Source organism: Meles meles, chromosome 14 (assembly GCF_922984935.1).
Source record: "Meles meles chromosome 14, mMelMel3.1 paternal haplotype, whole genome shotgun sequence".
In the NCBI taxonomy this organism is placed as follows: Eukaryota; Metazoa; Chordata; class Mammalia; order Carnivora; family Mustelidae; genus Meles; species Meles meles.
In genome coordinates this window covers 24,646,328-24,674,175 of record NC_060079.1, presented here as the reverse complement: position 1 = coordinate 24,674,175, position 27,848 = coordinate 24,646,328, and the positions used below count along the sequence as shown (strand labels likewise).

At 44.8% G+C, this 27,848-nt stretch overlaps 1 protein-coding gene across 1 annotated transcript; it reads right to left on the bottom strand.

Annotated features, from left to right (window-relative positions):
• Positions 1–119: 119 nt before the first annotated feature.
• EBPL (EBP like) lies at positions 120–27,848 on the bottom strand. The gene is made up of 4 exons (XM_046028192.1): positions 27,603–27,848; positions 4,298–4,367; positions 1,977–2,115; positions 120–658 (listed from the first exon to the last, which is right to left on the bottom strand). The coding sequence occupies exons 1-4, from the start codon at positions 27,771–27,773 to the stop codon at positions 418–420; spliced, it is 621 nt and encodes a 206-aa protein (XP_045884148.1). The 5' UTR covers positions 27,774–27,848; the 3' UTR covers positions 120–417.

Here is a 27,848-nt window from a genome sequence, read left to right as displayed (position 1 = left end):
CTTTTCTAGACATTCATTTCATCTCTGGTTTCACTTCAGTAACCAGAAGACAAATGGGAGGATTAAAAGTGGAGACAACAATATGTTCTTGGAATAAAAAGTTACTAGGCTCTACAGTATTCTATGATCATTGGTTTTATTAATGTGGAAAAATTAATGCTAGCCATAAAAACATGTAATTAAACATGTTATTATTACAAGTTAAAATGTATTCTCTGTTCCCCATATTGTCATTTAATTGGGAAAAAAACAATTAACGAAAACTTGCCACCATACAATCAATTTGAAATAGGCTGTTGAGGAACAACAGTAGAAAAAGAAAGTGTACACAGGAATGCATTACATTTTGACCAACCAAAAAGGTTTGACCCATTCTGGCTTATAAAGCAAGATATCAGCATTTGTGACTTTGAAAATTCACTGGAACTTTTTCCCTGAACTGGTTCCTCTGTAATACATTTTCTTGAGTTCTACCCATGACTGCCACAGTAACAGTCCTGGCATCAGAACCCACACACTATTGAAAAATACCAGATAGACCCCAAAGTAGAGCCAATTGTTGGTGTTGAGGTTGGGGCTTCCCATAAGCCAGTCTGGGAAGAAGGTCATCCACCCGCCATACAATTCACACACGCACAGGGTAATCTGTAGAAAATGCCTGTTAGAGAGAAAGAAACAAGGGATCAAACCGTCAGCTCGGCGCAGCTTGACACCCCGAGTCCTGACATCTTTTCTCGGATGGCAGCATTAACTCAGTCTTCCTCAGCAGAAGACCTCTCTGAAGTCGGACCTCAGGTTTTGGACAGCACTCCTTTGATGGGGCAGGTCAGTCTAATTAGTGGAAGACCCATACAACCTCGGGAGAGGCAATACTGCCCTTTCTAGATTATTCTCAGAGTTAAATAAGGTCTCTCAGGTATCCTGTTCTATTCTTAGGAAGATTAACTGAGGTCAGACCTCACCCAGCAAAGAGAGACTGAGGTTCAAATCTTGCTACAAGCCACAGTTCTACCTGCTGGAAAAGGGGATGGTAAGAACAGTCCCTTCCTCAAAGACTACAGTGGGCAGTAAATGAGATACATGCGTCTGTAAATACTCACAGTGCAGATATTATAAATGGTTGAAGTAATTACCAAATGGGGCAAGCAGTGAGTCTACAACCAAGGTCATGGAGCGAAAGTTATAACAAGATACTAAGAAGGCATTTAATTTCTCCCGCTAACTATCTAAGTAAAATTGGGTGGGGAAAGGTGGGTTGAATGAACTTGGAGGTTCCATTCAACCTGATATTTTGTGATTGAAGCTTTAAACATGATGTCTTCGATTCAAGATGCTAGAAAATGGAATGCGATTGTGCCTACTTGACATTGTTTTCTGGAATCGTCCCCAGGATAGCATTCTGTTTGCCCTAGGTCATTGTGTTTGCAAGGAGAGGAAGGGAAAGGGCAGGAGGGAGGGCAGAGAGTTTGAAGACTCAGAATTTGAATGACAACTGGCGGTTAGACTTCCCTCTCCCTCCTTTCTCTCCCCTCTCTTCTGCCTTCCTCACATCTTCCACAACCTGCTTCTGGAAAGATTTATCTTGCGTATCTAATTTCAAATTATGTAAGAGACTATATTTGGTGTAAAGTGGAATAGGAGTTTTCCAGAGTGATTTGGGGGTGGGGGGAAAGATGGACATATGACCCTTTTATTTTCCAAAATATTGGTGAAAAATCGTCCAATGTTTTTCACACTTTCTTGCCTCCACAGGGACTACCTGGTCCCTACGATCACATTTCTCAGCTTTTCTTTTGAACGATCTGCAATTATCCTGGCGGCACCACGATTCTTACCTAACACAGGACAATTTTCATCTCTACTCTACTTTTCATCTAACAAATAAATATGGTTCATAATCTATTCCAAATGCCACACGGGCTTTCGGACAGTTCACATGTGTCCTCTCTTCAGCAGGCCAGGAAGAAGGCACTTACCGATAATACTTCTCTTTGACTATGGCATAAATGAGGACTAATGCCAGAGACCCATCAAGGACAACAGTCAGAATTTCCAAAGATACAATGGTTGGGTCAAAGTACAGCCATCTTGCATCAGCTTTGCCATATTCTTTCCCTACAAGTGAAATGCATTTTGTTACTCATCTGGCAGCCATTTTTATGACAGTCAGTGGAAATTACCTTTTTTCCCCCTAAGAAGAAGATAAAAAGAACTGCCACCCCGTAGGTTCTCCACAATGCCTTCATGGAAGACAGGAGGAGGGCTGAAGCTAAAACACATTTGCTGGGTGACACGAGTAATAATAACAATGTCATGTGACATTTGTAAAAGGATTTTGTTCCCAAAGTGCATCCTCTTCGCCCCTGCTCTTTTCACTATAAGCAGAATTCTAAATTAATTCAACGTGGTCAGATTTTGCAAAGATGATCTTTAACAATTATCTTGGTAAATGCATTACAATTCCTTATTTCAAAATTGTTACATAAAGTCTGTAGATGTAATCTAGATGTGGGAAAATTTTTATTAAGGAAACGTTTATTTTTTTAAAAAGTGTTTATGAATAATTGAAGAGAAATTGAGCGCCGAGGGGGCGGTGGGGAGGTGGGGGGATGGTAATGACCAGCCCGGACTACAGAGGGGATCCTGGATGGACACGGGGGGCGTTTCGGTCCAGACAGGGATCACTAACAATGGCTGCCACAGAAGCCCTCACTGTGGTCACCAGGGAGTGGGTGTGTCCTAAGAAATGTTTCCAGGCCCCATTATCAGGATGGTTTCTTCTAGAAAAAATGAAGTGAGAAAGTCATTTTAGGGCCAGTCTGAGAGTCGTGCACTGGGAGAATGTTCCCTCCCTCCCTTCCTCCTCTTTTTCCATTCTTCCTTCCTCCAACCCTTCTTCCTTCCTTCTTCCTTTTTTTCCTTCCTCCCTCCCCCCAATCCCTTCCTTCCTTCTTCCCTCCCTCTTCTCTCTTTTTCTAACTTATCAAAGTAATACATCTTGGTCCTAAGATCTTAAATGATCAGAGTGAAAAATGAAAAGTCCCACCTCTTCTCTGGCTTTCAATACTGTTCTCACATTACTTAGAAAAGGCACGAATGATCAAATATTAGCTACATTATCTGATTGGTCGGAGCAGCAGGACAAAGCTCTAGTCTCTAATAATGGCCCAAGTTACAATCCCTCTGTGCCTGGGACAAAGGGGTCTAATGAAGGCTGTCCCCACAGAAAGGCCAATAAATAGGATTAGCCATTTAATGAGAAAAGACACAGACACAGGCTGAGCAGAGATTCTGAAAGGCCAGACACTACCACTGGGCAGGCAGAGCTGCCCTGTCTGTCCTGAGCCCACTGCCAGCCAGGAGCCAATTGGAGAACAACATAATAGTGAAAGTAAGTTCTTCCTCTAAATCTAAACATATATAAAGGGGCACCTGGGTGGGTTAGTTGACTAAGTCTGCCTCATTATCACAGTGATGGAGCCCCGCATCGGGCTCCCTGCTTCTCCCTCTGCCCCTGCCCCTGCTCATTCTCTCTCTCAAATAAATAAAATCTTAAAAAGAAAACCCATCTATACAATACCTGAGATGTTCCTGCTATGACACCCAAAAATCTAAGGAATCATCATTAGCGTCAGTGTTTTAGGAACTAAGAGATCAGTGGGTGTTTAGACATTCAAAAATAACCCCATTCGTTCATTCTTTAATTCAGCAAAGCTTCTGGAGCACAGGGGAGGCTCTGTGTGTGGGGCCTGGGGAATGCAGTATTAGCCAGGACGGGGGACACAGGCGGCCCCCGAGGGGCTCCCATTTTGAGGTCAAACTGCATAGTAAGTGAGGGCAGCTGAACGTGGGACATGGAGAAAGTAACACTTGGGCCACATGAAGGAGGTGAGGTGTGATCACTTCCTCTTTCCTGCTCTTGGTGACGGAGGGAGCCCCACCCTCGAGTTTTGGGGGTGGCCACACACAAGTGGCACTTGACAAGTGACAGATAAGGTTGGTGGCAATTACAAGTCACCTACACTCACAGCCTGGGGAAAGAGGACACTGTGCCCATCCAGCCTTGGGGGGTTGGGGGGTGCTGCACTCAGAACCAGAGTGTACCGGGAGGGGCTTCAGGAGGATGGGGAGGCCCCTGGTTCCTGCAGCAGGATGGGATGGGCTTCTCCCAGGAATCCGGAGGGCTGGCAGGGAACTGAATCCCGCTCCTCAGGGATCCATGGGCACCTGCCTGGTCCTGGGGATGAGGAGGGTCGTTTGGCTCCTACTGAGGAAGCAGACATTTTAAATTACTTACACAATGAAGCAATCAAGCCTTCTGAAGCTGCAATGTTTCCTACAAAAGACAAGTAGACAAAAGGGCCTTCCTGGGGAGAAGAAAATGAATACAGGTTCTAATTTAACATCACAGCCACAGGATGGCACCCCAGATGCGTGGCGGCACCCCCAGGAGCCCACATCCTGGTCCACGCCCTCCACCCAGCTTGCACCTCCACGACCTGGTGAGGTGTGAGCCTGGAGCCCAGCAATCCCACCCCCCTACCCCCGCCCTTGCAAACAGATGTGTCCAAAGGGAATGTTTATCTAATAAATGCTGTTTTCCAGTGATTGGCATTATAAAAACCAGAGATGTGTTCTTATGCGGAAAAATACATTGAAAATTTGGCACAAGGAAAGAGCTTAAATATTATATTAAATAGGCTAAATTCTGGATTATTCCAGGGATCTTACATCTTTGAGAAATACTTCAAGGCAATTCCTTTTGTCTCATCTCAAAAAGCAGCCAGGATCTCTCTTAGCAAAAGTGGCATTCACATATCTATTTGAGTTGAACTAGTTCTTTTCCCTGCATAAGGACAAATTTAGGAAAATTAAAATCCTTACAGGCTACATTTTAAATTTTAGGTAATGAAACAGCTGCAATTACACTGAGTACTTTCTTATCACTGAAGTATTTCTTTGCTTAAATCTCAAAACTAATTAATTAGAATTCTCTGGGGTATCTAATTGTCATGTTGCTCCTTTGAACAACTTTTATTGCCGGTCACTACAACTATTTTTCCCATTTCTTTTTACTACTGCAATTGTTTATATGACATTAAAGTTGTGTCTCTGCCTAATCCCTGCTCACTTATCATACTACTTCCCAGAGTTCATCACTCAGAGCCTCTGCTGTATTTAGTTCTGGGGATTGTCATCCTAACTCAATATATTTAAACTGCTCGCTCCTTCCTTCCTTCTTCCTTCCTTCCTTTTATTCCTTTCCTTTCCTTCCTTTTCCTCCTCTCCTTTCCTTCTTTCCTCCCTCCCCCCCCCCTTTTTTTAAAGATTTTATTTATTTGACAGAGATAGAGAGAGAGGGAATACAAGCAGGGGGAATGAGAGAGGGAGAAGCAGGTTACTCGCCAAGCAGGAAGCCCGATGCGGGGCTGGATCCCAGGACCCTGGGATCAGGACCTGAACCGAAGGCAGATACTTAACGACTGAGCCACCCAGGCGCCCCTACACTGTTATTTCTTTAGATATTCTTAACTGACTGCCAATCCTGAAAAATTATGAGTGAACTTATGTCTCCCCTCCACTTCTCCACTTTTCAGTTTTTTGATATCGTAGGGGAGGAAAAACTTCCTTCTATCCTCTTAGACTCTGTAGCTGGCCTAAGAATTAACCGACATGACAGTCTAACAGGAGGAAAGCACACACATTTGATTTACTATTTTTACATGTACATGGGAGTCCTTAAAAGGAAAACAAAGACCCAAAAAAGTTGTTAGGCCCAAAAGCTTATATACTTTTTCACACAAAGAACGATAAATTCTGGAGATGTGACAAGACAAAGGGGCATGGACCAGGGGGCAGTAAATTGTGGGAAAGTGACTAAGAAATATATGAGGGAAACCAGTGGAAGATAAGGGTTATTTTAGTAGGTCTGTGTGTATAGGTCCACTTCAGCACTGACTCCCAGTCTCTGGTGATAAGAATGTTCTTCTCTTCCTGGTGCAGGGAAAGCACTTTTCTTGTGGGAAATTTAATGACCTGATTTTAAGTAGAAAGGAGGAGGTCAGAGAGGCCTTCCTACATCTGCTGTTTTCCAATTGCCTTCAGCTCAAAACCATCAATATGCCAAAACAGCATAGTTTTGAGTGGCGTATCCTGCACCCCCCTTTAAAAAAAGATTAATTTATTTGAGAGAGAGAGACAGACACAGAGAGAGAATGTGTGTGGGAGGGGGGAAGGGGCGGGAGAGGGAAGGAGAGGGAGAAGTTCTCAAGCGGACTCCGTGCTGAGCGTGGAGCCTGACACAGAGCCTGATCTCACAACCCTGAGAACACGACCTGAACTGAAACCAAGAGTTGATCGCTTAACCGATGGAGCCACCCAGGTGCCCGAATCCTTTCAAATAGCCAAATTATATTCTCGAATTCTTCCATTAGTTACCAAATTTGGAACTTAAGTAGTAAACCTAAAAACCTCAGCCTCCTCATTCATCAGTGTTGCACAGCGTCTGGACCCCCCAGTGCATAGGATGAGGATGCTGGCCCCTGCCATGCTTTCTCCCTCTCCTCCCCGTTTCATGCTCAGCTTCTGCCCACTCTGCTTCTCCGCTGCTGAGATTGATTACATTTCCATTCCTGTTCTGTAAACGTATTTGTCTTCCTATTTTATGTGGATTCTAAAAGCTGAAAGTCAACAGCACTTATAATAGGGTGATGAGGTAAATGTCATTCACTGCAAAGGGCTACAACTTCTTTCTCTACAGAGCCAGTATTTTGACTTCTGTCATTTAAGAAGAATGTGGCAGCTGCAATATCCTTTAGTGCACTCATGAATTTCTGAAAATCATGCTGTATTTTAGTTTGCTACACATTTGGGCCATGACTTTCTTATAAAATATTTTTGTTTATGTTACAGTTTGTAATTGCCTTTCTTTTTCTCTCTTTTTTTAAAAATTTTATTTATTTATGTATTTGACAGATCACAAGTAGGCGGAGAGGCAGGCAGAGAGAGAGGAGGAAGCAGGCTCCCCGCTGAGCAGAGAGCCTGATGCGGGGCTCGATCCCAGGACCCTGGCTGGGATCATGACCTGAGCCAAAGGCAGAGGCTTTAACCCACTGAGCCACCCAGGTGCCCCACCTTTCTTTTTCTCATATTGAGAGAAGAAACTTGACTTTCTCCCCATCTCATTAATATCTTCCAGCTTCTTACATATGCTCATCTCTGCTAAACAGAAGCTTTAAAGTTGGTTTGTTCTGTCTTTTCTTGACACTTTGTGAGTTGCTTACTTGGTAAATGTGGCTTACCTCAGAGTATATGTAAAAAATTTATTCTTTAAGGGAGATTTAAACAAATTACAAGGAGATAAACAGCAATATTTTAAAATAAAAAGTACTCCCCATCCACTGTGTAACACTTTATTTTCACCAATCAATTTTTTTATTTTTAGCAGAGACATAGCAGGAAATCCACACCATTTCCCTGGCTTGGGCTGGGGACTTTCTAGACAAAACACATCCACTGGCCTGGCCAGCAGGAGCAATAAGGCTGGGCTGAATTTGATCCTCTGTAGGTCTCAGTCCATCTATCTGTAAGATGAAAGACAGCCTAAAATTAGATTGTGGATCTCATCCTAAAACTAGACATGACTTCCACTAGCAATCTCTTCAGCTGAAACCATCAGTGAAACATGGACTCTGACATTAGGTCCAGGACGCTTCCTCAGAAGCTACTCTGTAGGTAAGAGCAAGAAGGGGATCTGGCAATCTACACCATGCAGGGACCTAGGAATGTACAAATTTTTTCCCTTTTATATCTACCTGTTCAAGTTCTACTCCTTTTTCAAATGCCAACTCAAACTCTCCTTCTAAGAATTCTTCCCAACCTCCTAGTGACAGTTCCTCAGTCTACTCTGTTACTAAATGCGTGCTTCTGTGACCAACTGTCTGCTGGTTATGAATCTCCAGTTCCCTTTAGATCATACATCTCTGGGGTCTGGGGTGCTGTCTTATCTCAGAATCTTCAAGAACCCAGGATAGTATTTTGTGTTCAGTGTTCACTAACCTTGAATTAATGACAAGTTCCCATAATGAATTACTTAGAAAGATACCCGGAGGGGCTTTTAGAAGGCACCATATTCTTCTTACTATATTAATGTCTCAAATGTAATGGCAGTATACAGTTGACTTTCAAATGACCCAGGGACCAACCCCTATGAAGTCAAAAATCCACATATAATTTTTGACTTTCTAAATACTTAACTACAAATAGCCTCACCTAGGAGCCTCACTGATAACATAGTCAATTGACATATTTTATATGCTATATGTATTATATACTGCATTCTTACAATAAAGTGAGCTAGAGACAATTATTAAGAAAATCATAGGGAAAATACACCTACAGTACTGTACTATCTTTATCAAAACAATCCATGTATAAGTGGACCAGTGCGTACAACCCATGACGTTCAAGGGTCAACTGTAATCCATGTCAAGTGTAATAAACATATTCACGGCTTCCCCTGCTGATCAGATGCTGCCTCCTCCAGGAAGCAAAAGCTTCACTGATTCTCTTGACGGGAAGGAGGTGCCTTTCCTATACAGAACCCCACTGCTTACTTGTCCCCTCCTCAAAACCATCAGTTCCTTTCGGGCAAAGTCTCTGTCTTTTCTCTCTGTATTCCAAATGCCTGATAGATGGTACATGCTAACAAATGTTTACTGAAAGAATAAGAAATAAAAGAAGGGAGAAGGTAGTGGGGGATAACAGAGTTAAACAACAGCAGCAAACACCCAAACAATCCATTTAGAAAATGGGCAAAAGAAATGCAGAGACATTTCAGTAAAGAGGATCTACGGGCAGTAAACACACAATTGAAAAGATGTTCCACATCATTGCAGTCAGGGAAATGCCCATGAGAACCACAATGAGTTAGGACTCCACACCTATCAGAATGGATAAAATAAAAAAGTAGTGATCACAACAAATGCTGATAAGGACGTGGGTCACTTCCACTTTTCTGGTTGGATGAAATGGTACCATTCTGGGAAACTACAGTCCGTCCATTTATTCTAGAATGAAATATGCAATTACTATAGGACCCCAAAATTGCACTCTTGGGTACCTGGCCCTGAAAAATAAAAGCTTATGTTCACACAAAAACGAGCACACAAATGTCCACAGCAGCTTTATGTGTAATAGCTTAAAGCTCGATGTCCTTCAGCAGGCGAATGCTTAAGCAAACCACAGTCCATTCGTACTGGAGCACTTATGAGAAGGAACCAACCATTGATACACTCGACCGACAACTTGGATGGATTGCCAGGAATTTGCTGAGTGAAGAAAGCCAACTCTGAAGATTATATATACTCTCTGATTCCTTTTACATAACACTTTTAAAAAAGATTTTATTTATTTATTTGACAGAGTGAGACACAGCGAGAGAGGGAACACAAGCAGGGGGAGAGGGAGGGGGAGAAACAGGCTTCCCACTGAGCAGGGAGCCTGATGCAGGGCTGATCCCAGGACAACAGGATCATGACCTGAGCTAAAGGCAGATGTTGAATGACTGAGCTACCCACGTGCCCCTATATAACACTTTTTAGAAAAAATCTTTCATTTATTTATTTGACAGGAGGAGAGAATGCAGGCAGGGGGAGCAGCAGGGAGAGAGAGAAGCAGACTCCCTGCTGAGCAGAGAGCCTGACGTGGGGCTTGATCCCAGGACCCTGGGATCACGACCTGAGCCAAAGGCAGACGCTTAACTGACTGAGCCACCCAGGCGCCCTTCTATAACACTTTCTGAAATGTCAAATTTTAGAAATGGAGGACACATTAGTGGTTGTCAGGAATTAGTGGCTGAAAGAGATGGTGGGAGGACAAGTGCCAGTGGATACAAAAGGAAAACACTAGGGATCCTTGTGGTGTTGGAACTATCTGGTATCCTGTTGTGGCGGATATTTGAACCTACCCTGTTGGTAAAATGGTACAGAAATTAATACACACACACACACACACACACACACACACACATACACACAAGTGGATCTAGGGAAATCTGAGTAAGATGAGTGGATTGCATCAACGTCTTGCTTGTGACACTATACTATGTTATACTATAGGTTTGGAAAATGTTACTTTTGGGGAAAGCTAAGCAAAGTGTACATGGGTTCTCTCTGTATTATGTCTTACAACTACATGCGAATCAACAGTTACCTTCCCCCTCAAAAAAATTAATGAAAAAACCAGGCAGGTAGAACAAGAGATATGGAAAAAAGAATAACATGACTAATTGAATACCATTTTTTAATCAATTGCCAGGACTATTTTTTTTAAGATTATTTATACATTTGAGAGAGAGAGAGAGAGAGAACATGAGCAAGGGAGAGAAGCAGAGGGTCAGAGGGAGAAGCAGACTCCCCGATTAGCAAGGGAGCCCAATGCGGGACTTGATCCCAGGACCTCAAGATCACAGTCTGAGCTGAAGGCAGATGTTTAACTGACTGAGCCACCCAGCACATCCCCCCTTGCCTTTTTTAAAATTTAGAATAGGCTGGGTCCTGGCCTCAGAGAGCTTACCTAGTTGGATAACGCCAACTTCCAATTCAATATATATTGGAAAAAGATGAGGGCCCTGTGGTTGGGACAGTCAGGAAGACTTCTAGGAGGAGGCAGGCCTAGGGTTAGGGCCTTGGCAGGCAGGCTGCGAGGTGAAAGGAAGGATAGGGATGGTAGCCCAGGGGTGCAGAGGGCAGTACATTATGAGGCCTGGTGGGTCCAGACTCTGCCCTGCCCAGTACTGGAGCCAACAGTGACGGCTGCTGCCCCTCCCCTTGTGCGCTCTCACGAGGCAGAGGGCACGTGCACTTGTGTTCTCAGAAGACCTTGTGCTGGTTTCCACTCCTCCAGGCCTGTGCACGAGCTGCTCCTCTGTCCAGAGTACCCCGCCTGGCTTTTTCCCCCTCACCCCCAAAGAATATAAATCTTAAAAATACATTATAGTAAAACATACATAAAATTTAATATTTTAACCATTTTAAGTGTACGAGTTAGCAGTGGTAAGTACATTCACATCCTTGGGCAACCGTCACCATCGCCCACCTCCGTAACAGCCCTTCCCAAACTGAAACTCTGGTCCCATTAAACAATAGCTCCTCATTCTCCCCCGACCCCTGGCCCCTGACACACTCCACTTCGTCTCCATGCACAGGACTGCTCTAAGTCCCTCCCATTAAGTGGAATCACAGGACCTGCGTCTTTATGACTGGGATATTTCTCTGCATCATGTCCGCCAGCTTCCCGGTGTGGCAGCCTGGGCCGGAATTTCATATCTTTGTAAGGCTGACTAATATTCTAGTGTATGTGTCCATCACATTTTGTTTCTCTACTCATCTGCTGATTGGCTACGGTCAAGAGAACTGCTACATGTAAGTATCAAAGTCCCTGGTTTCAATTTCTTTGGATATTTATGTAAAAGTGGGCTTGCTGGATCACAGGATAATTCTACGACATTACTTCTGGTGGTACACCTGGACTATTTTAATTACTAAAAATATTATTAAAGGGATACATTACTGAAAGTTTTTTTTTTTTAAGTGAACAGGTATCAAGTGAAAGGTAAAACTCTTTTCCTCCTGATCCCCAATCTCGTTCTCCTGCAACACTACTGGTAAGTTTCATGGCAGCCCTTTAGAAGCTTTTCGTGGGGTCTCCTGGGAGACTCAGTCAGTTAAGTGTCCGACTCTTGATTTCGGCTCAGGTCATGATCTCAGGGTCATGGGACTGAGCCTCAAGATGGGCTCTGCGTTCAGTGTGGAGTTGGCTTGGCATTCTCTCCCTCTCCCTCTGCCCCTCCCCCTGCTCGCTCTCTCTCTAAAATAAATCTTTAAAAAATTCTTTTAATGTATATGTTGTTATGGAGCCATAAATATTTAAAATATTTTCTTTCTGCTATTACATTTCAACTATAAACCCACAGGGGGATGAGGAAAATTTTACCTTGTTTGTTTATTTAAATACATTTTCAAGTTCTGTGGGTCAGCAATTTTGGTTTAAAAACATACAGAAATTACTATCAGAGGCTCTAATGATTGAAGGATTGGACTATAGTTAATTGAGCTATAAACAAAATCAACTTAAAAGCTACATTGTGTCATGGCAAATAAAAGCAACAACAGCAGGGTCATTTTTCATTCAAGGTGTTCTGGACATGTAATTTTAGCAACTGTGTTTTGGAGGCTTTTAGACAACTGCCAGCCAAAGCTCAGATTAAAAACAAAAACAAAAACAAAGAAACAAAAAAGGCTGGGCTCGACAAGCTACTGTTCTCTGTAGTTCAACGTCCACTTTAGAGAAAATGCAAATCAATTTACTCATTTCAACCCTTGAAGGAAAATTTAGTGGGGAAAAAAAGGCTTTCTAGAAATAAAAAGGAAAAAGAATCCCTTTTTTTCTTTTTTGGTAATTTATGTTGGTATTTGTGAAGGCTAAATCTGTATTCAAATGTTTCTGCAAGCCTTTTGTTTTTTAGCTTGTTTGAATGAAGAACCCGAGAAAAACAGCACAACATTCATTATTAAGAGTGGGAGAATAAAGTGGAATAGGACAGAATTACTACATAAATCCTGTCAAAATTTATTAGCATTTTCTATTCAGACTCACAAAATCTCAGCCTAATCAGACTTGATTTTTCCATGTCATGGCAACAGCACCCATCATTGTTTCTGGAAGGATCAGCTGCTTCCACCTCCTACAGCACCTCAATGACAAGGCGTTAGTGACTTCATAAATCTAGGCTGCCCAGCTGTCGTCCCCTTAATGACATGACGCCTCCTGTTTGCTGGAACCTGCCGCGCAGATGGGCTGTCGCCTGGTATTCAGGGGCCAGTGCTGGCCTCTTCAGAACTCCGGGGATGGAACGGGCACACAAGTTCTATTGTTCCTATATGATGGGAGCTTAGTGTTTGGTTTAGAACTTGAAAACATCTCTCCTGTTTTAAGAATATACCCTTCTCCGCCAAGACTGTTATTTCTCTGATTAAGGATTTGAAAGAAAACTTTCTAAAGCTCATCTTAGTTGGACAAGTGCTTTGTCACTTTCTTACATGGGGACAGGATGAAAATTAAAAGTTAATCCTGGTATGGAGTACTGCGAGAAGGGTCACGAAAGGGCTAGACGAAGACAGAATCAACACTAACTGAACTCTGCTGGGTTCCAGGCACCGTGCCAAGTGTCCTACATCCTGGCTATTCAAATGTGGTCCATGGACCCCAATGTGGGCATCACTCAGGAGCTTGTTAGAAATGCAGAATTTCAGACCCAAGCTTACGGAATCAAATCTGCATTGTAAAATTTCCCTGGGGATTTTCAAATTTGAGAAGCACTGCCCTAAATGACAAAGCTCGACTTAATCCTCACAACAATACTTTGAAGAAAATACTGTTTCCATACTTTACGGATAAGTGCTTTGGTCTGAATGTGCGCTGCCCAAGCATGTGTTGAAATTCTATCTCCCAAAGATGATGATGTTAGGTGGGACCTCTGCGAGGTGCTCAGCTCACGAGGGTGGAGCCCACCTGAATGGGATCGGTGACTCTCTTAAGATGCTCCAGGAAGATTTCCTAGCCTCTTCCACCAAGAGGACACACAGCAAGAAGTCACCACCTTCAGAGCAAGGACAGAGCCCTCCTCTGACATGATGGCAGCCTGAATCTTGGACTGCCAGCTTCCTGAACTCTGAGAAATACATGTCTGCTGTTTATTAAGTCACCCAGGCTGTGGTACTTTGTCATAGCAGCCCAAATATATTAAGACAATAAGCAAACAGAGACAAAAGGTTTCCTTCCTTCTTTCTCATCCTCCTTACAGGAAGGGTTGTGGTAGGGAAAAGGTACTACTGTTCAGAATTTCACAGCTGGTACACGGCAGAGCCAGCTTTCCAGAGTGCCTCTGTTAGACCCCAAAGCCTGTACTCTTTCTAACTCTCCTCCCTGGCCCAGGCTTCTTGAATAATGGTAAGACCCTTCTGGAGCAGTGCTGAGCACTCCCCACTGCACTTAAAAGGCAACTCGCGGCGTGGGTGAAGGTGAGGGACAAGAACAGCAAAGCACCAGGAACCCATGTCCTGAGAAATGGTGGAAGACACTGACACTAGGGGGCGCTGTAGGGTAGCCAGGAGACTCTACTTCCCTCTGGCTGCAGAAGGGCACAGCTAGGACCAACCCAGAGAAATCGTAAGGAGGCTATTTCAGCTCACCCTAAGAATGAATATTCTTGACACTAGAGCCATATCATCTGGAAAGATGCTATTGGCTGAAAGTTTTCAAGCAAAGGGTGGATGACCCTCTGTCTGTCTGGGTTACTAGTACCGTTCCTATTTCAAGGGGGAGACTGGACTCCTTGGCCCCTACTGCCCCTTCCTAGACTGAGGTGGCTTTCTCACTTTCCACACACAGTACTGGGCATCCCTTTAGATGTGTCCATCATGACGCATGCCATGCCAAGTCTACCCCCAGTCCCCAGAGAGTGGACGGCTGTGGGAAACTGCGGTTTACACTGTGACAGCCACTGCTTTGACAACAGGTGATGACGCAGAGGACAAGGAGGGACAAGGAGGGATGACAGGACTGTGAGACAACTCACAGGCTGGCTGCTGGCTGATGAGGCAGCCTATCCCAAAAGCCACATTCAGAAAGGGACACACTGGGCCAAGGAAATTCTTGCTCTCTGGAACAGAAATGGACAAATAGGATTGAATCCAAACTGATTCTGAAAACTATGTAGGTGAGGTCGTGAGAGGCCAACAACTGGATGTGATGAATAAAAAGTTACAAGGAAGCATGTCGCAATGGTTAGCTAGGGCTGCGGTAACACGGTACCGCCAGCTGGGCGGCTTGCAGCCACGTCTGCTGTCTCACGGTTCCGGAGCCTGGCTGTCCAGGATCGAGGTGTCAGCAGGGTTGGTTCCTTCTGAGGGTTGGGAGGGAGAACCTGGCCCATAACTTCCTCCAGCTTCTGGTGGTTTGCAGAAGCATCACCCTGATCTCAGTCTTCTCTTCACATGGAACCTGTTTGTGTCTCTGTGTCCCAATTTCCCCATTTCTTTTCTTTTTTTTTTTAAGATTTTATTTATTTATTTATTTGACAGAGAGAGATCACAAGTGGGCAGACAGGCAGGCAGAGAGAGAGAGGAAGGGAAGCAGGTTCTCTGCTGAGCAGAGAGCCCGATGCAGAGCTCGATCCCAGGACCCTGGGATCATGACCTGAGCCGAAGGCAGAGGCTTAACCCACTGAGCCACCCAGGCGCCCCCCAATTTCCCCTTTTCAAAAGGACACCAGTCATCCCAGATGAAGGCCCACCCTCATGGCCTCATTAGGTCTATGAAGTCCCCTCAGAATTGCAGGGCCACATTCTGAAGTACTGAGGGTCAGGACTCCAGCATGTTCCGTTGCGGGGAGGACACAATCTGACTGAACATACGTGGATAGGAGGAGTAGATGTTATGGGATACACGGCAAGAATAAAGGGCAAGAAAGCCAGCAAGTAACAGAAAGAGAAACAAACCTAGAGAGGAGCTAGGAGGCGGGTAATAATTTTCTAAACCCAGAGCTGCCTGTGAATCAGCACCAACCTCCAAGGGCCCAGCGACATCTCAGCTTCTGTGGCGTTTCCATGAGTTTCCATGTGTTGCCCTGTTCCTTGTTGCCACGCATGCCTGCCCATCACTTGACCTAGTTTGAGGAAACAAATGCAGAGGTTCTGGCCCCAAAGAGTTCACTAGCAGGTCTGACACTGAGCTACCACTGTCCTCAGGATCTTATATCCTAAAGACGAACCCTGCAATGTGCGCTGCCTTTGCCTTTCATCCCCAAAATTAACACGGTGCTCAAACAGGACAGTGACTTTTCAAAGAAGTACACCATGCAAGGAAAATCTCAAGTAACACAAAAGTTCCTCTGACTCTCCTCCCAAAGTGGTTGCGACTTGGGGCCACCATTTTGAATGGGTAGAAACAGTTATCACCAGGGAAACTGGATAAAGCATTCATAGGATCTCTCTGTATTATCCCTCTGGGAGGAATGGACAGTTATCTCCAGATTACAAGTTTAATTTAAAAATTGGGTGGGGATGCCTGGGTGGGGGATCTGCCTTCGGCTCACTCTGGACACTGCCTCTGCCTCTGCCTTTGGCTCAGGTCATGATCCCAGGGTCCTGGGATCAAGCCCCGAATTGGGCTCTCTGCTCGGCGGGGAGCCTCCTTCCTCCTCTCTCTCTCTCTGCCTGCCTCTCTGCCTACTTGTGATCTCTGTCTGTCAAATAACTAAATAAAATCTTAAAAAAAAAAAAGATTTAAAAATTGAGCAAATCCCAGTAGAAGATATATGCAAGGCAAAGAAACATAAGAAAAGATGTTCAATATCACCAGACATCATGGAAATGCCAACAAACCACAGTAGGTTTTGTTCAGATGCATCTACTGGAATGACTGACAAAAATACTAATACGAAGTGTAATGCACAAAATGTGTCCCCTCAAATGTATCTGTTGAAGCCCTAACCCCCAATGTGATGGTATTTAGAGGTGGGGCCTTTAGAGATAATTGAGTTTAGATGACGTCACAAGGGTAGAGCCCCTTGATGGGACTGTTGTCCTTATAAGAAGAGAGACCAAGACTCGCTATCAGTCACCTGAGGACACAGAAAGCAGGCATCCGTCTGCAAGCTGAGAAGAGGGGTCTACCAGAACCCAGCCTTGCTGGCAACCTGATCTTGAACTGCCAAGCCTCTGAAACATGAGATATGGCTGTTCTTTAAGCCACCAGTCTATGATATTCTTTGTAACAAAAGCCAGAGCGACTGAGACAAAAAGTGCTGGTGAGACTGTGAAGGAGCCGGAAGTGTAACATGTCACTGGTGGGAATGGAAATGGTGGAGACATTGTGCAAAATGTTTGGCGGTTGTTACCCTGGTTAAAGAATCCACTGCTTCGGGCGCCTGGTGGCTCAGTTGCTTAAGTGTCTGCCTTTGGCTCAGGTCATGATCTTGAAGTCCCAGGATTGAGTCCTGCATCAGGCTCCCTGCTTGGTGGGGAGTCTGCTTCTCCCTCTGGCCTCTCCCCCTCATGTTCTCTCTCTCTCTCTCTCAAATAAATTAATAAAATCTTAAAAAAAAAAAAAAAGAATCCACTCTTGGGCATTTACCGCAGATAAATGAAAACATACGCCCACACAAAGACTTGTAAGCAGATTCTCATAGCAGCAGCAGCATTTACAACAGTCAAAAACTAGAAACAACCCCAATGTTCATTAACTGATTGGTGGATAAGTAAATTGGGATGCATCCCTGTAGTGCGACACTATTCAGTAATTTATGTCAAATCAAAGACTACATATTCCATGATATCATGTATATGAAATTCCTGAAACAGTAAACCGCTAATGACAAGAAAGCAGATCAGCATTTCCCGGTGCCAGAGGTCAGCGTGGGGGACATCTGCAAAGGGACGGGAGAAAATTCTGTCAAAAAGTAACGGAAATCTTCTACACTGTGATTGCGATGGTGGTCACACAACTCTACACTCGCCAAACTCATCAAGCTGTACTCCCCGGGGTGGATTTTACTGTCTGGAAATTATAACCCCATAAAGCTAGAATGGGGAAAAAGGGAATTTAGAAAGTGGCTGGTTTCTATACATAGGTATGTCCCAACAGTTTCCATGTAGAGCAACAACCAGTTGAAGTACAAAGGAAAAATATCTCACGGTAGCAATAAAAATATTTAGGAGTCAATTTTAAGAGACCGTGACTGAGGATTTAAATAGACTGAGATCCACTCAATTCTTTGGAGAGACTCAGGATTGTAAAGATACCATTTACTCTCAAGTTAAAGTAGGAGTTGAAGAAAATCCCAAAGCAAAACACCAACTTTTAGAATCTGGCAAAGGGAAGCTAAAGTTCACGTGGAAGGATTCATATTTACGTGTTTGAAAGTGAGTGGTAAGAAGTTTGCTTTGTCGGATATTAAAATGCACTATCAGGCTAAAATAATACGACACTGTATGGAGAGAACTGAAACCGAGAGATTCTTAAAACAGAACTGAATTTTTAAAATCCCCCAATTATCCATGCATATGAAAGATTTTAGTATATGATTAAAAATAGAATCTCAAATAAGTGGAGAATGGATGGATTAGTCAACAAATGAGACACCTTCTTGGCCAAAAAGAAGAGGATGTGTAATAAAGCATGAGTGAGATCATTTGTATTATCCTACGAACACCCCTGTCAGCTCAATAAGGAAGACAGGAAGAGCCGTATAGAAAAACAGGTTATCGGGGTGCCTGGGTGGCACAGTCAGTTAAGCACCCAGCTCTGGTTGTGATCTCGGGGTGGTGAGATGGAGCCCCGTGATGAGCCCCAAGTCGGGCTCTGCACTGAGCACAGTCTGCCTGAGCTTCTCCTTCTCTCTCTGTCCTTCCCGCTGGTGCTTTCTCTCTCTCTCTCTCTCTCAAAATAAATGAATACATCTTAAAAAAAAGAACAGGCTCTTGGGGGTGGATTCCAGGATCCAAGCCCCATATTCCTGTCCCAAAGTCTGGCAGAGAACAGCAAGCCTGCCCACCTTCTAGAAAGCATGGGGCTCTGTTAGTGAGGGGATTGTGCGATCAGGATGGAGTGAAGATGACACAATCCTTTTTTTCTGGGAATCATGTAAGTCTCCTGGGTTCTCATGAGACTACAGAAGAAGGCAGACTCCTAATAAGGGGCTGAATTTCCCACTCCTAGACAGGACGGAAGCTTGCCAATTCCATTTATTTTGATTTTTTTCTCAGTTTGATTAAACTTGTCCAATAGAAGAAAAGATACCTGCTCCAGCACGTTTACTATAAAATTCTGGCTGTTTTTAGTGGCAAGGAACTTAGAAATAACCTGAAGTTGCATGTTTGGTTCAGTCGTCCACGCTGTGGAATAACGCGCAACTATTAGAAAGAGTATCAGGGCGCCTGGCTGGCTCAGTACAGCACATGACTCTTGATCTCAGGTTCATGAGTTCAAGCCCCACAGTGGGAATAGAGTTAGTTAAATAGAATTAGATTAGTTAAAGAAAAGAGAGAGAGAGAGAGAGAAAGTATATCTCAGCCTGGGTCCCCCAAAAAGCATTCTACTGTGTTCCACCACTTTTATGGAGCTGGCTCTCCCAGGGAGGCTGGAAGCAGGTGGGGGATGAAAAAGAAGACAGAGAAGGAGGACAAATCCGACCTGAGGCTATGTCACCGAGCTTAGTAACAGTAACACCACTCTGCAACACGCTGGCCATCCCTACCTTGACATTTTCCAGAGACTGTATACGCACTACTGCTTCTCTGGGAAGTCCATCTCAGGGGAGGGAGGAAGAACTTATCCTGGGGCTCCCAGATATCACTGCGGGAGGTCACCATGGCAGGTAGCTGGAAGCTGGGTGGGGCCCAAGGACCTCACAACTGGGCTGCATCCCCAAACGCCTGGGGCAGGAGCGGGCAGCAGGCGCTGTCTGCTCCGAGCAGAAGGGAGTCAAGTCGGAGAGTCCGCTGCTGTGGCGGCGGCCAGACGGAGCCTCTTGTCAAGGGTCAGTTGAGACCCAGAAGACCTAAGCCAGCACGTAAGAGCTGTGTGATCTAGCAATGACGCCTGGTGCTGGTACGGGTGTGAAAAAGCAGCTGACGGGAATATAAACGCTGACTATCTCTGTGGAGTCTTGATTTTTTTTTTTAAGATTTTATTTTTATTTATTTGAAAGAGAGAGAGAGCAAATGAGCGAGAGACAGAGAGAAAATGAGTAGGGGAAGGGAAGGGAAGGGGAGGGGAGGGGAGGGGAGGGGCAGAGGGAGAAGCAGACTCCTCGCTGAGCAGGGTGTCCAATGCAGAGGCTCTATCCCAGGACTCCAGGATCATGACCTGAGCCGCAGGCAGACGCTTAACCCACTGAGCCACACAGGCTCCCCTGAAAGACTATTCTTGGAATACAAACAATAATTATCTCTGGCTAGTTTTATCTTTTTCTTCCTTTTAGATCTGTAAATGTTATATGTTTGGCAGTGATCACGGGAATAGAAAATTTAAACCAATTTTGTTTTAAAACACTGACACAGGAAACACATTCTGACATTTTAGATATTTGAGCTACTTGAGGCTTAACATGTAAATGACTGATAACTACCACAAATTGAAATGACAGGATCACTCTTCCATTCATGGGGTATCAACAAATCCTCCAGAACAGCTCCTACAAACCAGGCACCACGCCAGGTACTGGGGATAGAGGAAGACAAAACAATTACAAATTGTGTGTAGTGTTACAAAGGACAAAACCAAACCAAACCAAACCAAAAACAAAAAAACATGGTATTTCCCTAGGATATCTCTTCCACTTCAAAGGAAATAAATTTTAGTAGGATTAACATTTTCTAAAGCATTTATATGCTTCATTTTATGTTTTAGGATTTTAGGTCAATTACAACAAAAACATCCAATTAAACGGTACATTAAAAAGTACTTTAGGGGCGCCTGGGTGGCTCAGTGGGTTAAGCCGCTGCCTTTGGCTCAGGTCATGATCTCAGGGTCCTGGGATCGAGTCCCGCATTGGTCTCTCTGCTCAGCAGCGAGCCTGCTTCCCTCTCTCTCTCTCTGCCTGCCTCTCTGTCTACTTGTGATCTCTCTCTGTCAAATAAATAAATAAAATTAAAAAAAAAAAAGAAAAAAAGAAAGAAAAAAGTACTTTAAAATGTACTTAAGAATTTAAAAATATTAGTCATAAAAAGTATAAAAATGAATAAGAATCCTATATGTTGTTGTTATTATATAATTTAATGTGGTTCTGAGCTTCCAAGCAGCAAAATGAAAAGGGAGAAATATTTACATTTTTCTTGCTGTCAGAAAGCAATAGATGAACCAATTTTGGGGGGAGAAACCAAACTTCTCCCAGCACTTCCCTGCAAAAGCAATTCCTCATATGGATTACACTGACAGCGACATTAGTAACTGTCATTTTCCCTGTGAAACAACTGGAGAAAAACTCTCTGCTACTCTCTAAGCTCTGAGAGGACAAGGGCCATGTGTGTTGTCTGTATCCAGCACAGCACCTGGCCCCAAGGAGGCACTCAAATATTTGTGGAAATGAGGAACAACAGAACAGGATTTCACACTAATGATAAAGCAAGTAGGAGGAGGAAGAAATTTTTAGAATCCTAAGAGTCGGAGGCTGAAGCTACTGTTGTGGAAAGTGGGAACAGATGGAGATGCTAAATGGAAAAGGGTCATGTCCAAAATACACAAATTAACAGGGACTTGACCAGCCATTGGGACTCAGGACTTCCTATAGGAAGACCCATGGGTGTTAAGGTAGGATGAATGGGGACAGCTGAAGCCCGAGTTTTCCATGACAACTGGAGGACAAGCCTAAGGTGTAGCTACCCAGACATCTATCCCTAATACATGTCTTGTTCAAGGTGTTATAAAACAAACTGGATTTTGGTCTGCAGAAGCAGAATGGCTGTGTACCCCATACCCTGAAAAGGCCAGTGGGCCATTATGGGTGCTATTCCTTGGACTTTGAATTTGGCATCATTTTCTTTTTTTTTTTTAAAGATTTTATTTATTTATTTGACAGACAGAGATCACAAGTAGACAGAGAGGCAGGCAGAGAGAGAGAGGAGGAAGCAGGCTCCCTGCTGAGCGGAGAGCCCGATGCAGGGCTCGATCCCAGGACCCTGAGATCATGACCTGAGCCGAAGGCAGAGGCTTAACCCACTGAGCCACCCAGGTGCCCCGGCATCATTTTCTAAGCTTGTATTAGGTTCTCCAGAGAAAGAGAACCAATGGGATAGGGATATACACAGACAAAGACACACACACACACACACACACACACACACACACACACAAACACACACAGGGCCCATCATAAGGAACTGGTTTATGTGATCATGAAGGCTGACAATGAACTGCAGGGTGAGTGGGCACACTGGAGCCCCAGGAGAGCTGATGATGTAGTTTTGGTCTGAAGGCCTGAGAACCAGGAGAACTAATGTAGTTTTAGTCCAAAGGCTGCAGGTTTGAAACCCAGGAAAAGCTACTGTTTCAGATTAAGTCTGAAAGAGGAAAAGGCCAATGTACCTACCAGTCTGAAGGCAGTGAGGCAGGAAGCATTCTAGCTTACTCTGCCCAAAGGTCAGCTTTTTGTTCTGTTCAGACCTTCAACTGATTGGATGAGGCTCACCCACATGAAGGAGGGCCACATTCCTTACTCAGTCTACCAGTTTAAATGTTATGTTATGTTATTTGTTTTAAAGGAGGCTCCACACCCGACATGGAGCTTGAACTCAATACCTGAAGAGTCACATGCTCTGAGCCGGCAAAGGCGCCCTTAACTGTCAATCTTACCCAAAACATCCTCACAGAACACCCAGCATAACATGTGGGCAAATAACTGGGCACCCTTGGCTCAGTCACATTGACACAGACAATTAACCATCACAAAGCTTTACCATTAATATATAGCGAAACCAACTGTGATTCACCAGGCCTGCCAAATAGCAGGAAGGCTATAAATGCATTTACTGGAGATGAGATCTATTTTATGGCAAAACCAACGAAGATGACTATGCCAAAAAAGGAAAGGGAAAACAGGAGACAGTAACAGACTGAACTAAAAGGGAACTTGAGACCTAATGATAAAGCAAGTAGGAGGAGGAAGAAATTTTTAGAATCCCAAGAGTCGGAGGCTGAAGCACTGTTGTGGAAAGTGGGAACAGATGGAGATGTTAAATGGAAAAGGGTAATGTCCAAAATACACAAATTAATAGGGACTTGACCAGCCATTGGTCTTCCTAAAGGAAGACCCATGGGTGTTAAGGTAGGATGAATGGGAACAGCTGAAGCCGGAGTTTTCCATGACAACTGTCCTTCAGCCTGGAGGACAAGCCTAAGTCATGCTTTCAATGAGGAAAGTGTGGGAGGAAGTAGTCAATCAGAGGGGTTTGATCCGAGGACAGGGAGTAGATTCAGGCAGATTCAGCTCTGCTATAGGTTAATTCACAGGCCCAGGAACAGCACTGGACAGCAAGTGCTGTACAGCTGACTTCTCTGTCCCTTCACTTTTCCCTTGACCATGCTCTTGCTCACAGATGCTCCCAGACCTTCCCATCTCAGACAGAACACAAAGCCCTGCCTGCTCCTTCAATGTCTTTGAGCTCCCCTCTCACACTCCCCTTCCTCCCACCATCAAATCTCTAGGTCTTTCATATGCTGCCCCAATTCTTCTTCTACCCCCCTTGCTAAGTTGTTAGCTTCTCAAACAATACTTTTACCAATGACTTTTTTTTGGTCTTTTGAGTAAACTTTACACCCAACATGTGGCTGAATTTATGACCCTGAGATAAAAAGTTGCATCTTCCACCGAGTCAGCTAGGCACTCTTACCAATGACTTCTTTGTTTTTCTTTTTAAAGATTTTATTATTTGAGAGAGAGAGAGCGAGAATGAGCACAAGAACAGGGTGAGGAACAGAGGGAGAATCAGTCTCCCCGCTGAGCAAGGAGCCCAAGGCGGGGCTCGATCCCTAGACCCCGAGATCATGACCTGAGCAGAAGGCAGATGCTTAAGCAACTGAGCCATCCAGGCGCCCAACCCTACTAACAATTTCTTGATTGACGTCTTAATCACTGGACCCAGAGGGTCCGGCTCAGCCCTCACCTTTTTAAATTTGAAAATGGTGCTGAAGCAACTGACAGTGATCTTGTCATTCCTTCCCTTGGGTCCCAGGACCCAGCACTATCCTGGTTCTTGGTCCGGCCCACTGGCTCTTCTTCTTCCTGGCTGTTCAATATATACACATTGTAAGACATTTTTAAAGACTCTGTTCTCAATCCTCAGCATTTTCACCTTTCTGTTCTCTCTCACTCAGAAAATGCTCACTCCCAGAGCTTCCTGCTGTCTCCTTCAAAGCAGTAAAAATGTCCAACTCCATCCACTCTGCCCTGAATCTGTCTCTCCAGCTCATCTTACAGTTTCAACTGCCTTCTGGCCATTTCCCCTCAACTATACACCAGAACCCCAGATCCACAGTTCTAAAATCTGGTCTTCCTGTCTTCACTAAGATTGTCTACAGGATCCCCATCTTCTCCACCCCCAAAGTACAAATGGTCACTTTGACTTACAACGTTCTCCCCCGGAAGGTCTGTTGGATTTAACATTTTTCCCCATTTTAACTTCCAATTCCACCTTAGCTCAGTCCTCTTTCATCTCACTCCTCAAATACTGTTCTTGATTTTAGCTGATCTTTTTGTCCCTTCACTATTCTTTCCAACCCACCATCCACTATGCTGGCAGAGAATTCTCTGTGTACCCCTTGTATTCCTGCACCGTCTGAGGTCTCTGAGCATAGGCATTTACAACAGATTTAAGAATCTTTATATAAGGAGACACTCCAAGGTAGTAAACTTAAAGAGATCCTTCCTAAGGTGTTCCAGGGTAGTAAAGATAAAGACCTGCCTTTCCTTTCCAGAGATTTGTTTACATTCTTGACTAAAGATAAGGACTCTCTCCCAAGTAGTAGGAGCAGGTCACCAGCAACTCCAGGTAAGATGGGAGCCTGAGTTTGCTGTTCCTCGCCCCGAATTGCCCCCATTGCCTGTGTGGGCATGAGCAGGCCCTTGTGTGCAACCAGGCTAACTTGTTAATTTGTAAGAAGGGTACAATCTCAGACCCTTTCAATTTCTGACTTAATGCAACACCACCAAATCATTTTTGAAAGATCTGCTTTGGCCATGCTACTTCCTTGCCTGAGATCTTTCTTCAACGGCTTCCTATTATAGGATGAAATTCCAAGTCCTACTTGTTGTTCAAGCGCCTTTCTAGCCTGTCCTCCCACTTCTTCCCCAGGTAGACCCTGTGCTCTAGTTAATCAGGAGATGTTTCCCAAAACATAGACATCCATATCCTGCCTCCCTGCGTGGGCCATACCTAGAAAGCTCTACTTAGATTGCAGGGAAGGGGGGGGAACCACGAAGCACCCATGCAAAGAACATGCACGGCCAGCGGTGAGGAAGTGTGAGCCAAACCACTGATTTCTCCATGTGTGTTGCCTTAACTCCTTCCAGGTGCCCCGGTGGGAAATCAGCCTGTTCTTCACCCTGGCCATAACCAACCGAGCTTTGGCCCTGGGCTGCACCCCAGGAACCACATTCTGGTTGGATGCCAGGGAGCTGAAATGTCTTTGGGAATGCTTGGCTGGAAACCCTGTCCAACGGGGGGCTCTAGAGGCCTTTGATGGTGGCCAACACATCCCAGTGTCTCCTCCCTTTTGAGAAGTTTACAGGAATAAGAAGAGGCAGCTCAGGTTCTAGTGAACAAGTGGGTGGTAGTTCCAGTTCTCTGGGAGGCCTTCTCTCCCGATCTTTACCTATGCCGCATTTTACCGGTGTTCTTGCAGTAAATTCCCAGCCAAACGTACTGTGCGCACACATTTTTCTTTGCCGGTTTTAACCTTCATTCAAGTGCCCTCCTCACCGATCTCTATGATATGTGTACAAAGATGTTGGCTGAAGCATGGAGTGTAAACAGCAAAATAAAAACATACCTATTAATACAAGCTAGCTAAGTTATCATATGTCATCAATTATAAGATATATACCAATTTCACAGACATAAAATATCATTGTTCTAATATGTGAAAAAAATGTGCCATTTAGAATTAAAAAATGAAAGGTATGGTGCATTCATATGGTGGGCTCTTCTGCAGTTGGAAGAGGTAAAAATAGGGCTGTGGGAGGGGCACTGCTTTCAGAACAGGGGGTGGGAGGAGACAGGAGCAATGACTCCAGGTGTGGGCTTAAACCTCAAGGTGCCACAATGGAGATGTGTGTGATGTTACCTGTAACAGCCTGTGCTTGAAAAGCAGACTTAATTTTCTTACACTAGGTGGGCATATGGGTATATGTTTTTGTATCATGATACATTTCTGTATGTCTAAAATATACTACATTTTCTTTAAGAGGGTCAGCCACCCTGTTTTACTACCCCTGTTCTTTGGGAGACCATGTGTCCAAGGACATCTTAAAAAATCAACTCTATAAATGAAGGAGTTGAAGGAGTATTCACTGTCTCTTATTTCCACATGTAAACTTTCAGGAAAGAAAGAATTTCACATTTCAACAACATTTGGTATGTGCACATATCCAAGCCATCAACATTTAGAGACCTAAATGTTTATCAAAACCTTTTTGTGGGGCACCTGGGTGGCTCAGTGGGTTAAGCCGCTGCCTTCGGCTCAGGTCATGATCTCAGGGTCCTGGGATCGAGTCCCACATCGGGCTCTCTGCTCAGCAGGGAGCCTGCTTCCCTCTCTCTCTCTCTGCCTGCCTCTCTGCCTACTTGTGGTCTCTCTCTGTCAAATAAATAAATAAAATCTTTAAAAAAAAACCCACAAAAAAACCTTTTTGTTTTCTCCTTCTTTCTCCATACTCTAGACTTCTGCTTTTGATCAACCACAGGTCTACGTAGATAGAGGCAAGGTCAAATTTGCAAAACAGCTATTTTGGCTTAGTTGTTAAAAAACAAAAAACAAAGCAAAACAAAACAAAAAAAAACCCACAAAAACCTTTAGAGGCTCAGTCAGTTAAGCGACTTCCTCTGCCTTGGGTCATGATCTCAGGGTCCTGGGGTCAAGCCCCACATCACCAGGGCTCCCTGCTCAGCGGGAAGCCTGCTTCTCCCTCTCCCTCTGCTGTTCCCCCTGCTTGTGCTCTCTTTCTGTCAAATAAATAAAATCTTAAAAAAAAAAAAAAAAGAAAAGAAACCCTTTAAAAAACGTGTGTGCATGGAGTAGGGAGGCATCTCAACAGAATTCCCTTAAATACTAACCTCCTGGTTATTTATAAAATGGGTTGAATTTTTAGGGACATGGTTCCCCAAATCCGGCATGTTACAAAGAGCGCAAGCTTTGAAGCCAGACTCTACAGACTTGCCAGTAGTGTGGGCCTGTAAAGTCACCTAACTGCATGGCATGTTCTCTCCTCCGTAAAACAGGGACCGTAAGTAGATTACAGGGTATTGTAAAGATCGGAAATAGTGAACACCGCTTTGTACCTGGCAGTCATTACCCAAACATGGTGATTACCCTCAGGGCACGCGGGATGTTTCGTTTTGGTACCGGCCCTCGCAGTTTGCGCAGTGCGCCTCCTCATCCCTCTCTGCTCCCTCTCGGGCACTCAAAAACGCTCACGATCTCAGTTAGTTTCCGTGCAACATTTACGTGCAGGTCACGTAAGCCAAGGCTTTTGGGTTGCTTACAATCAAACTAACGTCACACAGTACAGAAATAACCATTTTCAAAGGGTTTTTGGTTTGTTGGTTTTTAATCCGGCAGAGGCGATGGTACCGCAGGAAGGCACGCGCTCTTTCTACGCGAGGGGCCCGAGAGGGGCAGCCCCGCGGCCTCCAGGCACCTCCCGGTCTGCGCAGACCGACCGCCCGCTGCAGGGCGCGAGGCGGCCCACCGGTCCGGGTCCTTTTCCGGGAGCACCCCGCGACCAGGGAGGGGAGGGTCCCGAGAGCCGCGGCGCCCGCACTTACCAGGGCGAAATGCACCAGGGCGTCGTAGCAGAGCCAGGCGAGCACCCCGCGGTCCGCCGGCCCCCGGCCGCGGCCCAGGCGCAGGCCCAGCGCGCAACCCGCGAGCAGCAGCGCGGCGCACATCAGCAGCGAGCGACCCGCCGCGGTCCCCAGCTCCCAGCCCGCGCCCATGCTGCCGGCGGCAGGCGGAGCCTGGGAACCCGAGCCCGCCGGGGAAGCGCCGGGACGGGGCGGGGCCGCTCCGCG